The sequence below is a fragment of the Dermacentor andersoni genome, chromosome 11, assembly GCF_023375885.2.
Source record: "Dermacentor andersoni chromosome 11, qqDerAnde1_hic_scaffold, whole genome shotgun sequence".
NCBI lineage: Eukaryota > Metazoa > Arthropoda > Arachnida > Ixodida > Ixodidae > Dermacentor > Dermacentor andersoni.
The window spans coordinates 14,910,532-14,924,892 of record NC_092824.1 but is presented as its reverse complement, the minus strand read 5'-3'; the positions used below and the strand labels follow the sequence as shown (position 1 = coordinate 14,924,892).

Sequence of the window (14,361 nt, the reverse complement as noted above, 5' to 3'; positions counted from 1 at the left end):
CTTTCTGCAGTTTAATGACGAACAAGAGTGCATGGTCTGTACATTCAAGGACTTGCTGCGGAAAGCCTCAGACCAGTACCTGGCACTGCTGGCATACTGAAGCACCCCTGGGAAGTCTGGTTACATTCCCGCACAACTTCTCAGGGTTGCTTACTTCGAACCTGCGTTGCTTTTCCCAAGCCAGTATAAATCCAGATTGGTCGCAAGTTGCAGACTTCAAGGACTCTGACACAGCTAAAAGGCATGACAGGTGCAGGAATTTTACAGATTCCACTGCTACAGTGAAATGCACTTTTCACTGTAGTAGTGACAGATGGCTCAACCATTCTGTTGCAGAAAAAAAAAAAAAATCTGTAATTGTGTCATCTTGGCTTTACTGTGATCAAAACAGGCAATTAATGCTCATACACAGGGCGATAAACTGAAATCAAGAGTGTGATGGAATCAATCCCATTGAGTCGAGATGGAACATGATGAAATAAAACACCGACCAGAAAAGATTTAGTAAAGTTAATGTTTCAGCTCCCACAAAGGGGCCTTGTTCACAGTCTTGTTTTATTCCATCAGGATATTAAACTGAGCCTACAGCTAAATGCTAGCCCTGTGCGAAATTTTAGCGTAGAGCAACCAGAGGTTTAGCTGAATGAGTCGCGTACACCTGGTACCCTTGTTTACGCAACGCTCCTGCTGCATTTTTATGTGCATTGTCATAGTGTGCTTGCAGAAGTGTGCGCAGCAAGTGCAATGCATTATAAGTGACAGTGGAGCAAAGGTAGAGCACAGCACAGCATGCAAGATGAGCCTGAAAGAAAACTGTCGGTGTTTGTCAGTCCCAAAGCAAGTCACATAGTATTTGAATGCTAGGCTTGAAATGCATGGTTGTGGGTTCAATACGGAGCGTACAGGCGCAGACGTTTTTAGCGTGCAGCTCTTAGGCACCCGTTCCTGCATTTCGTGTCGGGTGTCCCTCGGCGTAACAGAGCGAATAAGCAAAGGATGAAAGAGGCCAGCACGAAGTGCAGCAGGAGATAAAAGATGGCGATAGCGAAGAAAATGCGAGGAGAGTGCAGCAGAACCATGAGGCGGAAAGCGGAGGAGGAGGGTATGGCAAAAGCGTGAAAAGAAAAGCTTAGTGCCACACGAGACAGGTTCTGCTGCATTGACCACTATGAGATGGTGCCAGAGTAGCATGCCATTCTCTGTTCACCGATGGCTTGCAGCGAGCGCATCCACCGATGCCATATATGGAAACGAAGTGCTGCACGAGTAGAGGTCTGTCTACGACAGCTGCTGTGAAACGCACCCATGCGTGAGCCATGCGCTGCTTCTCGCGGTCTCCGAATAGCGAGGTGGTCACACAACGCTTCACTCCGTTTGCAATGTGCGGCACGAGACAGGTTGTCCACACCAGCCAAGATATCGCAAAATGAAAACATGTATAGAAGTATACTGAAATTCCGCATTAGGGAGTATCGGGATCGTCTGTGATTTTTTTTTCTTTGTTGCATTGCGTCACGACTGAAACAAAGTGTGACAAATGAACTAGAATGTTTGGTACATGCGTGAACCATGTTCTCAATGTGTTGTCTCTTTTTGATGCCATTAAAGATAAAGTACAAGGTTCGTTTAATTTGCCTGCAACACTGTGAACCATTTTATGGCGGGACACAAGAAGGTAAGAAATTGTGAAGCTTGACCTCAGGAGTGCAGGCACAATGTGACACACAAGACAAATTCAGAGGTGCATACACGGTGCAGACATTCGCCTAATATACACCGTTTGTGTCAGTTTGAGAGGTCCCAAACCGATATAGTCGGCTTCCAAGGTGTAAAACACGCCCTGTGTTGCATAGACACAGCAGACACATGTAAGCAAGGTTTCAACAGCACTTATGCCAGCGTGCTGCATCATCTGCTACTCTGCTGCTTTGCACCTGCATGTCGGCACCAAGTTGGCACTGTCAGTAGGGAGGGTGCCAGGAAATTGTGAACCAACCCTGCACTTCTGAATCTTTTGAAATTAATAGCGTGGTTCAATGGGTGCTGTTGTTACACCACTGAAATGAATGACAGGGTGCAGCACTCTGGTTCAAGTGGTGCAGGCAAATCAAACAGACCCATAGTTTGGCCCCTAACTGCAGTGAAGGTGGTGCCAGCAAACCGTTAATTGCTTTAGGTCATCCGAGTAGACATTGTCTGAAGCTTTTGAGCTCTTTCTGACCTTTCTTGCAGGTATGCTAACGTCCACAATTTGGCCCTGTTCCTCATTCAATTTGTGCCAGCCGGCCTTCTCTCCATCTTCGTCAGCCCCTGGAGTGACCGTTATGGCCACAAGATACCGCTGCTCATTGCCACGGCCGGTGGCATCCTGCAGGACCTAACCACACTCTTCACCGTGATGTCCATCAGCACGCCGCTGTACGCCACTGTCCTCTGTGCGATCCCCAATGGTTTTAGCGGTGGCCTTGTGTCCGTGTGTGCTTCTGTCTACAGCAATGGCACGCGGACAGCCTCAGCTGAACTAAAAACAGTGCGTTTCGCTTGCATCATGACAGCGCTGACGCTGGGTTTTCAGCTGGGACTGTTTGTCGGCGGCCAGGTGTTTCGCGCAGCGGGAGGCAACTACACGGCAATCTACGTGACGTCGGCCATCTTGCTGGCGTTCATGTTTGTGTGGATTGGCTGGACAGTGCCGTTCAGTAGCCAGCTTCACCGGACAAGCAGACGGGAGCTTCTGCGAGACTTGATGCGACTAGACAACTTGCGTGAGGGCAGCCGGGCAGTGTTCCGGCCACGGCCGGGCTTCAACCGGGCCAAGCTGCTCCTGCTCATGATCTCCATCTGGTTCATTCTCTTCAACAGCGAGAGTGAGTGCCTTCAAAGCCTTCATTTGAGTAACTGATTTCGTGAGACCCACCACACAACATTTAATATAATGTACCAAGTTAGGTGGGCAGATGAGATAAGGAAGTTTGGAGGGTCAACATGGCCACAATTAGTACATGACCGGGGTAGTTGGAGAAGTATGGGAGAGGCCTTTGCCCTGCAGTGGGCGTAATCAGGCTGATGATGATGATGATGATGATGATGCCAAGGATAAAAATTGCTACAGTGGACTTCTATGTACCGAATTTACTCGCATAATGATCGCACTTTCTTGTAAAAAAAAATTGACACAAATTCAGGGGTGTGATTATTAGGCTGGTTAAATTTCCCACGAAAAGGAACATTTTCTTTTTTCATCCCGCATTTGCTAACTAGGAATTGGCAAGAATCAGATGTATGCGCTAAGAGACAAAGCCGGCAATATCATTACTAATATGGATGAGATAGTTCAAGTGGCTGAGGAGTTCTATAGAGATTTATACAGTACGAGTGGCACCCACGATGATAATGGAAGAGATAATAATCTAGAGGAATTTGATATCCCAGAAGTAACGCCGGAAGAAGTAAAGAAAGCCTTGGGAGCTATGCAAAGGGGGCAGGCAGCTGTGGAGGATCAGGTAACAGCAGATTTGTTGAAGGATGGTGGGCAGATTGTTCTAGAAAAACTGGCCACCCTGTATACACAATGCCTCAAGACCTCGAGCGTACCGGAATCTTGGAAGAACGCTAACATAATCCTAATTCATAAGAAAGGCGACGCCAAAGACTTGAAAAATTATAGACCGATCAGCTTACTGTCCGTTGCCTACAAAGTATTTACTAAGGTAATTGCAAATAGAATCCGGAACACCTTAGAGTTCCGTCAACCAAAGGACCAGGCAGGATTCCGTAAAGGCTACTCAACAATAGATCATATTCACACTATCAATCAGGTGATAGAGAAATGTGCGGAATATAACCAACCATTATATATAGCTTTCATTGATTACGAGAAAGCGTTTGATTCAGTCGAAACCTCAGCAGTCATGGAGGCATTGCGGAATCAGGGTGTAGACGAGCCGTATGTAAAAATACTGAAAGATATCTATAGCGGCTCCACAGCCACTGTACTCCTCCATAAAGAAAGCAACAAAATCCCAATAAAGAAAGGCGTCAGGCAGGGAGATACGATCTCTCCAATGCTATTCACAGCGTGTTTACAGGAGGTATTCAGAGACCTGGATTGGGAAGAATTGGGGATAAGAGTAAATAGAGAATACCTTAGTAACTTGCGCTTCGCTGATGATATTGCCTTGCTTAGTAACTCAGGGGACCAACTGCAATGCATGCTCACTGATCTGGAGAGGCAGAGCAGAAGGGTGGGACTAAAAATGAATCTGCAGAAAACTAAAGTAATGTTTAACAGTCTCGGAAGGGAACAGCAGTTTACGATAGGTAGCGAGGCACTGGAAGTGGTAAGAGAATACATCTACTTAGGACAGGTAGTGACTGCTGATCCAGATCATGAGAGTGAAATAATCAGAAGAATAAGAATGGGCTGGGGTGCGTTTGGCAGGCATTCGCAGATCATGAACAGCAGGTTGCCATTATCCCTCAAGAGAAAAGTGTATAACAGCTGTGTCTTACCAGTACTCACGTACGGGGCAGAAACCTGGAGGCTTACGAAAAGGGTTCTACTTAAATTGAGGACGACGCAACGAGCTATGGAAAGAAGAATGATAGGTGTAACGTTAAGGGATAAGAAAAGAGCAGATTGGGTGAGGGAACAAACGCGCGTTAATGACATCTTAGTTGAAATCAAGAAAAAGAAATGGGCATGGGCAGGACATGTAATGAGGAGGGAAGATAACCGATGGTCATTAAGGGTTACGGACTGGATTCCGAGGGAAGGGAAGCGTAGCAGGGGGCGACAGAAAGTTAGGTGGGCAGATGAGATAAGGAAGTTTGGAGGGTCAACATGGCCACAATTAGTACATGACCGGGGTAGTTGGAGAAGTATGGGAGAGGCCTTTGCCCTGCAGTGGGCGTAATCAGGCTGATGATGATGATGATGATGATGCCAAGGATAAAAATTGCTACAGTGGACTTCTATGTACCGAATTTACTCGCATAATGATCGCACTTTCTTGTAAAAAAAAATTGACACAAATTCAGGGGTGTGATTATTAGGCTGGTTAAATTTCCCACGAAAAGGAACATTTTCTTTTTTCATCCCGCATTTGCTGCGCGATGACAAGCAGGCGGCTGCTGCTGTCAGTGCAGGTACAGTGTACTAGAATAGGGGCAGTGCGTTCAGGAAGCGCTCGCCGCTGAGGCGCTTCATGTAGATAGCACGAGATGGCACTGTAGGAACATGGGCTGTACGGAACATAAGGCGCAGCGCCAGCGCTGCATGCTGATATTTTGATAATAATTTTCTGTCGCAATCAAATAAATACGTGCAAATGCTCGGCAGATGTTAAGATGCATCCCCGAAACTCGCTTCATATAAGAGATGAATTGTATGTGCACTCCTAGCGCATTTCAACACCCATTAGACGGATTTATTAACCTGACAGCAAAGGTTTTGCTGACACCGAAGTAATGGCGTAAAGCCGTTAAATTTGTTTCGAGCCACGCTGCCATGTAACCAGAAATTATTTGGACGGAAAAGTCGGCTGCAAATAACGCCGTAGTAAAGGACATCGCATTGATTTAAACCAACTCGGATTCCAGGTGCACACATTTTCTTTTGCGGTTCACATTCATAAAAAAGCAGCCGTGGCCTCCGCGACCCAACGTCAAGCGCTTAGTTCCTCAGCCGCTGTTGTAGAAGAGAAGGCAAAACGAACATGTACGTACATAGCCCAAAGCCAAAGAGCTTCCCTGCTTGGCATTTATCTTCTTTCGCGATAAACATTTGTCCCTCGTTCTTTCATTCTGTTTCGCGAACCCCCCGCAACTACATTTGCACAGTTTATTCATGAATTTTTTTATTTACATCATGAAGTGTTCCCGAACGTCAGGCTCATGTGCTAGTATGAGACACACCGACATCCTACATTTTTATGGAAGGAATAAAACAGGTAGGAAAGACGCGAAGTAAAAGGGATCTCTGAAAAACTACACACAGTATGCCAAAACACAGAAAAACAGTGCAAGTACATTCCTACCCAAACAATGGAGATCTACAGCGGAATTAATATGCTCAAATGAATTACCTAATTCATTTTTAATTATATTCACAAAATTAGCTTTTTGAGTGCACCAGAAAAAGTTGTGCATTCAGACAAAGAAGGGTCAGCATACATATGTTGCACCAGCCTGCTAAGAACAGTATAGCTAACTTTAAAGTGCAATTTCTTTTTTCGTCGTGCTTCTCTTCACTGATTAACACCTTTAACGTAAAAGTGGAGCCTTGTTAGGACATAAAAACGCACAACTGCTGATGTGAAATCATCAACATGTAATTTTCAGCCTATGGCATAGCCAAATTTAAAGCTTTCACTAGAATCATGACATCAACTATGCTGTCGCTGCAAAGGTCCTCTTTGCTGAAGAAGGTTGTAAATATATTCCCTCAAGTTTCTTTAGTGCTTCAAAAAGCAACTTGGAGGGCTACAGCAATCCTCCCCTGTCACATATTTCGTGAATTTTGAGACTCTGCTCTGACACTAGAGTTATGCAAAAGAAAAGAGCGGCAGTCCTCACATTTCTTGCAAGTAAAAAGTTTCTGCGCGACATACCCTGCCATATATAATGGATGAGGTGGTCATTGCTCCTTTCCTCCACACACGCCCGGTGCTCTGCCGGAGTATTGTTTAGCCTTTGCTCTACCAGTGTCAGATTTCCAGCTTCAACTAACTCGTCAATTGTGACACAACGTCCCCTTCCTTGTAAAAATTATCAGGTGAGTGAAATAGCGATACCAAATCTTTACCGACCTCTGTGTTCCCTGTTTGCATTGTCTTCGCCAAGATATAAAAGGGCAATCCACAACAATCAAAAATTGAGACTGCGTTGGTTGATCGTTGGATCCACACGACTACCTCACAAGAAGTTCTCCAACTTTTATTGGCTTAGTCTAGATGTCAATAGGTATTTAAAGCCCCTCTCCTTCCAAGTAGTCTAACAGAGCCAAAGTGCTGCACAATGTCACATGGAGCCCATCTGCCGTCGATTGGCTCAAGCCGCAAAGTCCTTTTGCAATGGAAAGCATATTTAGTGCCAGCGAACAAGGACAGAAAGGAGACGACACCACACTGAGCTAACTTCAACAACTTGATTTTCAGGAAACACCCACCTATTTAACCCATGCACAGTTAAATAGGCGAGTGTTTGCTGAAAATCAAGTTGAAGTTAGCGCATTGTGGTGTCGTCTCCCTTCTGTCCTTGTTCGCTGGCGCTAAATATGCTTTCCCAGTCAGTCTACCAACATGACCAACAAATGGCAATCCTTTTGCATGTGACTCCCAACGAGACAGAAATTCGAGGAATTCCTTCAGAGCCCTTCAGAGCAAGCACATGGCAAGCACGCTGCAACTGGCCGCAACACACGGAGAACGCGTCCGTACCGCCCGTGCGACTGCAGCGCCGCCGCATACATCCGGAACCCGTCTATGCTCCCGGCTTCAAAGCAGTGCGTGGCGTGCTCTGCCGCCGTCTGAACACAGTGCCCATTCTAGTACACTGTAGTGCGGGACACCAAAACAAAAATGGCGGCTGGCAGAGCAAGCCGAATGCACCGAACATGATTATTTTTCTTCTCGTGAGTACATTAAGCGCATTGAAACAGTTTCTTCCGTATCAGTAATGAATAATATTGTTAATATTGGCAAGTTTGCAACAATAATATAGCCATGTCCACTTTGAGGGGACAGAAACAGAGATGGGCACGCTTAGCTGCCAGTGACATAGAAACACATGGCAGACATGCTGCGGAAAATGCAGCATTTGTCTTCACTGCTATCCTAACATGGCACGTGTCCGCTAAGGGTGGGCGAATATCTTAGCTGCGTTACAAGCGTCAGCGTATGAATAGGGTACACTTCCAATGTATCAGTGTAAACGTGGCCACTATCGTTGCTGCTCACGATTTGTTGCGTGCCCACGAGTGCAGACGAAAAGAATCGAAAGACGCCCTTTATGTTGCTGTTGTTGACCAAAACTATTATGAAGCCTACAAATAATAAAGCCGAGGCAAGTTTGGTTGTAGCTTCTTTTTCATGGAAGTGCAGAAAGTGATGAAAGGAATGAAATGGGGCATCTGCTTAAGAATGTTGGGCACTTGCAGACCTCTTGGTATGTCTTCAGGAGTTGTTCGCGTAGCATTCAACAGATGGTAAGCGCGATCATCATTATCTAGACTTGGCACACAACATATTGCTACGGAACAGCCACCACAGTGTGGCTGCACTGAGGACGACGAAGATGACGTGTGTGCCGGTTTTGATATAGCGTCGCCATTTTGGCCTCCGTGAGCTTACCCGTAAATAAATTGTAAATAGTATTTGGCTTCAGCTTCACGTAACAATATCGCTGCGACAAGTTCAGGGTGCGATCATTACACGAGAAAGAAAAAAAGAACAAATTTTGACGACAAAATTCAGGGGTGCGATCATTATGTGAGTAAGTACGGTATTCAGTTCGAGCCAGTTCAATTTTTCAGTCAATCTGATCCTGACCAAATGTCCTAGCCACCACTTATACATCTGTACAGGCGAAAATTCATTATTTCAATCCTTGAATTGGTCCTTGCCAAGTAAATTGAAATTGACTGATTGGCGCCCGTATGCCTGACCTCTATCGTGATTTCATTCGTTACTCGAATAGTCAGAGCGTTTATCTTACTAATGGTGGGGGAGAGTGAATGCATGAAAGATGCTACAGTCGAATCTCAGTAATTCTAACTCAAAGGAGCCCGAAAATATGTTCGAATTAGAAGAAGGACTTGTTTTTGAAGTATTTGTGCACCATAGCACGATGAATGAATGGTGCAAGCCGTGAAATATCACGGCGCGCACGCACACAAGCGAGGACCACGACAATGGTTGCTGCCTGATAACGGCAGAAAACAAAAAATTATAAGAGCAGACTAAGCTGGCAGCACCGGCGCGGAGGCACGCACGCACGGAAACCGTCGAAGATGAGGGAGTTATGAAGGAGTTGAGAGGGAGGGCCAGGGGAGTATAGTGCTTTCCCCCAAGGAACAAGCAGCCTTTGACGAGCAGTGGTGAGAACTCGCCTGTGAAAGTGCTCGCCATTATGGGGTTCTCACCCGTGCTCTTGGGACAAAGGAACGACAACACAGTAGTGCAAACAATCACAATAGCATTTATTGCACCTTTCATAGACTAATACCTGCTAGCCGAGTTGCTATCCACAAAACATGCAGATGGGCGCGCAACAGATCGCAGAAGTCCGACTCACCGCGACCGGATAATGAGCGAATATGTTCTCCCCATGCTGGACACTAACGCCTGGTCGTTCGCGCGTACGGTCACACGAACAGCGGCACGTGTCGATGATAGTGTTCGTCTATTCCGGGTTAAGCGTCACGAGATGGTCTCACAGAAGCATGGATCGGCTCACGCGCAGAACGATCGCGCCGCTTGCCGACCCCGAGCCAAAGAGGAAGAGCCTTCTCCTTTTTGCACCCAAGTAACCCCGCCGTTAGGTGGCGTTAGCAGAGCAACACTCTGGTCACATCTCGTACTACCCTGCAAGCATACCGACCATCGCAGTGAATCCACGCACCGAAGCCAGATTACAGGAGACGAGAACTATGTGAGAAAACAACATATCAAGGGACACGTGAGAGTCTCGCATCCCCACATCCCCCCAACCTTAAATCACTACATATTCCGGCGAAGCATGTCACACCGTCTAACATCAACACATGCTTCGCGAACAAGGTAGTACATGCAACAGTGGCCAAGCCGAGGCAATGTCCACACGCTGCCCATAACGTGCGAGCCGACATTGTCCTTGGGTACACTGCTAGCATCCGCTGGTCACAGCAGCAGCTTTGCAGACTCGACGGCATGATTCCAGGCCAGGACTCTGGAAACGGCGACGCAGTAGTCGGTACGAGCAAGCATCGCTCACGCCGACGAGCCCTGCTGGCGAGAGCCGCAGTAGCTGTTGGTGACTGCCAGCTCTTTTCTCTGCCGCCGAGGGTTGCGAGCTGGATACAGGCAGCCACTGAAGTCGCTGCGCTGAACTGGCCACAGCATCACCATTGCCTGGGGTGGCTCGATCGTAGTCTGGGGCAGCAGCACAGACGATGTGCAGGTGACAACAAACCAGGGGTGACTCCACTGATGCTGCCTACACTCAATGCACTCGGCAAACAATAAAGTAGTGCAAGGGAGGAATTCTGCATGCGCATCGCCCACGCAGTGCGATGTTCAACTCGGCTAGCAAAAGATCGGGCGGCTACTCAGATGCTAAGTTCACATGAACGAAGCTTGCTTCCTTGAGTTGAACGAGTAATTTCAATTCTTGCGAAGCTAACTAGAATGAGGGAAGCAAAGTGCAACTCCTCAGCGCCATGGTCCACCAGGTTGTGTCCCTCGAGCCGGGAGGAGACGTCAGCTCTGTTAGGTCGTCCTACCCCGCTCGGTGCACACAGCATCCGAGTTGACGGTGGCCACCGTCCCAGGCGGTGTCGGAGCGGCCGGTGCCAGGCCGCAATACCACTCAGTCCGTCGCGGCACCCGTGGCCTGCGGCCACCCGGCTCCCAGAGCCGCGACTTCATCAGAGTCAAAGAGATGGAAGAATCCCTCATACTACCCTGCAAGCATATCGACAGCCACAGTAAAGCCACGCGGCGAAGCCGCAATACAGGAGATGGGAGCTATGCAAGAAAACAACATATCAGGGGACGCATGAGAGTCATGCATCCGCACATTGTCAGTGTGCCAATCCAGCTGTTAAGGGCTAAATATTGTCCGACGTAGCGTGAGTGTGTGCACACGTTACGTCACATTGGTGAGAACAACAGCGTCTATAGTTCGACCGATGGTTAGACACACTGGCACAGCCAACGTAAATGGACGCTGCCAGCGCGCTTCAACGCTGCCGGCATCGAGCAACGCTTGCCTGCGCGCCGATAACCTCCAACTATAAACGTGCCTTTAGAGCCGCTCGAGCCCAGGCAGTCTGACACTGACGAGAAGGAGATTCCGAGCTGAGGGAGCAGGAGGCCAAAGCACTGGCACCGTTACCTGTGGGTTGCACATTACCTGTGGGTTACTTAACCGTGATGAAGGTCAGGTGCACACAGGACAAGCTTCGCTTTCCCCCATTTTCCGGCAGGGGAAGGGTTTTTCCTTCGTCTGCTGACTGATCGGCGCTGTGTATACCTTCTTCATCCTGCATTCTTAACACGAGTCATATTTTATCAAAAGGGCGAAGTCCACCCACCATGGTTGCTCAGTGGCTATGGTGTTGGGCTGCTGAGCACGAGGTCGCGGGATCGAATTCCGGCCACGGTGGCCGCATCTCGATGGAGGTGAAAATGCGAAAACACCCGTGTACTTTAGATTTAGGTGCACGTTAAAGAACCCCAGGTGGTCAAAATTTCCGGAGTCCTCCACTACGGCGTGCCTCATAATCAGAAAGCGGTTTTGGCACGTAAAACCCCATAATTAAAAAAAAAAGGGCGAAGTCCTTGCCACTGATCATAATTATGTTGGTGTGCTCCCTTCTGTGGTGTCGCCGCATTCAAAAGACAAGGAGAATGAGCTACTGGGTGTCGCCTTTGCGTCCTTATACTCAGGGTTTGTCGTGTCGTACAGAATCGTATATGGCACACTGTGTCCAACAACCTTTTTATCGGGACGTCTCAATTTATGTTGAATTCCAATGGCGGAGTCGGAGCAGCCGACGTACTCCGCAAGCAAGCACTCGACTCTGGCATAGAGCAGCGCCTCCAAATCTGCGATGGAACACAACCTGCGCCGCCGAAGCAAGGCGGAAGCGGAACTTATATCACCGAGTTACCCAGGATACCTTGCGTGTTGTTATTTCCTTCCGCTTTTTGCTCCCAGCACCGCCGCACCGGTCACTTGTCTCTTCAGCGCCGTTCACCCGTATAATAAAGAACCGTTCACCTGTTTTTTTTTAAAGTGCGGAATGGATATCTCGCCAAGGGTGCAGCAGCTTTTGCTTGCTCGCGAGTTGTGACCGGTGGCGCCTCCCAGCAGACAAACGTGGTAAAGGAAATACGTCACGCAGAGTTCCGGTCCACTCCTCCGATTTTGGCGGAGCATCTTTTTCTGCTCCACGGAGTGACTACTGCCTTCACTGCACCTTGAACCTAAATTTATCCAGTTGCCCTGCAACGACTGTCATGTCTACATCAGCAGCATTTCTTTGCCTTCTCACGTCACCTTTTCCAAGTTCTAGGGCAAAGCTTCGTTCCTGTATATTTAAAACGAATAATATAGGACGCCCACAATGGCAAAAGCACAATTGAGCAACTTGCAAAATAGTAACCACTCTCTCCATACATAACCTTGGCCGTACCACTCACTAGAAGATCTGGCTGGAAAACATCCGGGATCTCCACTGTTACCTGGGCTGCAACAAGTCCGGCCTGCTAACAAGAAGACACACAATAGTGCGCTGTCTTGTTCTTGTATGGCCCCGTCTTTAGCGCTGTTCATTTTTCCAAGTCATGTACCAGTTAGGTCATCGACATATGTTATATAAATGCATCAATTGATAAACGAAATTTTAGTTGTTCTTTTAATGTCATTATTTTTTAAAATAGCATAAGGATGATAGCATAATTTGAAGCAATATGGCTGCAAAACGTACATCCTCGTTAAAGCATCCTTATCTGGGGAGTGCTGTGGGAGTTTGTCTTTACATGGTGTGTATATATATATATATATACACAGTGAAGCAGACGCGCGTATGAAGTGGTATATATATATAATATATATATATATATATACACACACACACACACACAGTCTAAGCTCGGTATATCGAACAGCGCTGTGATCGCGGAATAGGTAGATATAGCCAGAGTTCAATATATAAGGTCCTGTAAAAAATGTGTCAAAAGCTTCTGCGAATCAATTAGTAGACCAAGGGCGCTATCAGAGATCGTTGTTCGGAGTGTGCGTTCGGTTGCGCTGCACGCAGTTAGCCTCAGCGGCGGCCACTTTGTCAGTCGCGCAAAGTCGGCGTAGCCTAGGCCAATCGCGCATGACGCAACCGCACGCACACTTCGAATAACAATCCTCGATTGTGCCCCAATCATGGCGCAGTAAATACTCACTTGAAGCTCACACAAAGTATTTATTTGGCTGAAAGTACTGCAGCAGTGTACCCTGCTTCTTATTGGCAGCCGCGTGCCTAAACACGAAAACCTCAACATAGTCTAAACTATCCACAAGCGATAGGCCGGTGCCCTCAATCGTGCCGCAGTATGCGTGGAAGGGCCAAAGCAGCTGCAGCCCCAGTTGAAGTCGGGAGCGGGGCAACATCAGCACTTGCGGGATCAACCTCGGCAGCGTCTTCGTTTGGCCGCTACTTCTGATGCGATCTCCATGTCCGTCAATCGAAGCATTTTCAAACACCGTCAATAACAAAGTGGCATCTGCCAAAGCATCTATGAGTGAGCCCAGTGAGCGCGCTCTGTCGCGCGTCTTTGTGGATACAAACCGCCAGTCCTCGCGAGGCGTGGCAGGCGCAGAGCACTGCACCGAGAAGGAGTCAGTGCAGCGAATGCAGTACGTCATTGACGTTGTCAAGCTAGCCAAGCCGCCGTGTGCGTATGCCGATAAATTCAAATGGCGCCCTCGGCGTTATCAATGTGTGCAGTGCGCAGCAGTCGGGAATGCCCATCGCACCGCCGCTATCATCGAGGATGTTGTGTGAAAGCTCACCGCCTGTCCACCGAGCGCATATGGTCTGGGGTGGCGGAGCTTGATATACAGTCGAACCCACTTATAACGATATCAATTTTCACAATATATCTGTTATAACAATGAGAAGCTGCTGCACTGTCGACTTTTGTATGTTTTCCATTGTGAAATAACCCGCCCGATGCTGCATTATTGGCTATAGCGATGGAGTCTGGCTGCTGGGTGTCTGAGCTGAAAGGTAGCGAAAGGCGAAATCCTTGAAAATTCGAGCTGCTGCATGATGGGCCGCTGCTTCAACAGCCACCACGCGCTTATTTTCTAGCCGTCTCTGTGTGGCTCTCTCTTGTCGCCCTTCAAACCCTCTGAACAAGAATGGGCTGCTCCCGTAGCTCTACGTCGCCCTGCCCTCCCAAACACAAATGCACCACGCCAACTATGCCGCTCGCAGATTGCTCGCGTGTTGCTCGCTGGCTCCTTATTTCGCGCAGTTCTACGAACAGCTTAATCGCTTGCGTTCTTCTTTGTTGGTTGCGTCGAAGTCATTCCTGGCCTCACGGTTTCTCAGCTTCACTTGACTCACCGCCGCAATGGAAGATAGCTGATCCGCCGCTA

The 14,361-nt window shown here is 47.9% G+C and overlaps 1 protein-coding gene across 3 annotated transcripts in view; it reads left to right on the top strand.

Annotated features, from left to right (window-relative positions):
- Nucleotides 1–14,361, top strand: part of LOC126517592 (proton-coupled folate transporter-like) — a 137,201-nt gene that overhangs the window by 64,493 nt on the left and 58,347 nt on the right. For all 3 annotated transcript variants that reach the window (XM_055064227.2, XM_055064228.2, XM_055064229.2), the window contains exon 4: nt 2,233–2,867. In XM_055064227.2, coding sequence (XP_054920202.1) covers nt 2,233–2,867 — 635 coding nt within the window. The remainder of the gene's footprint in view (nt 1–2,232; nt 2,868–14,361) is intronic.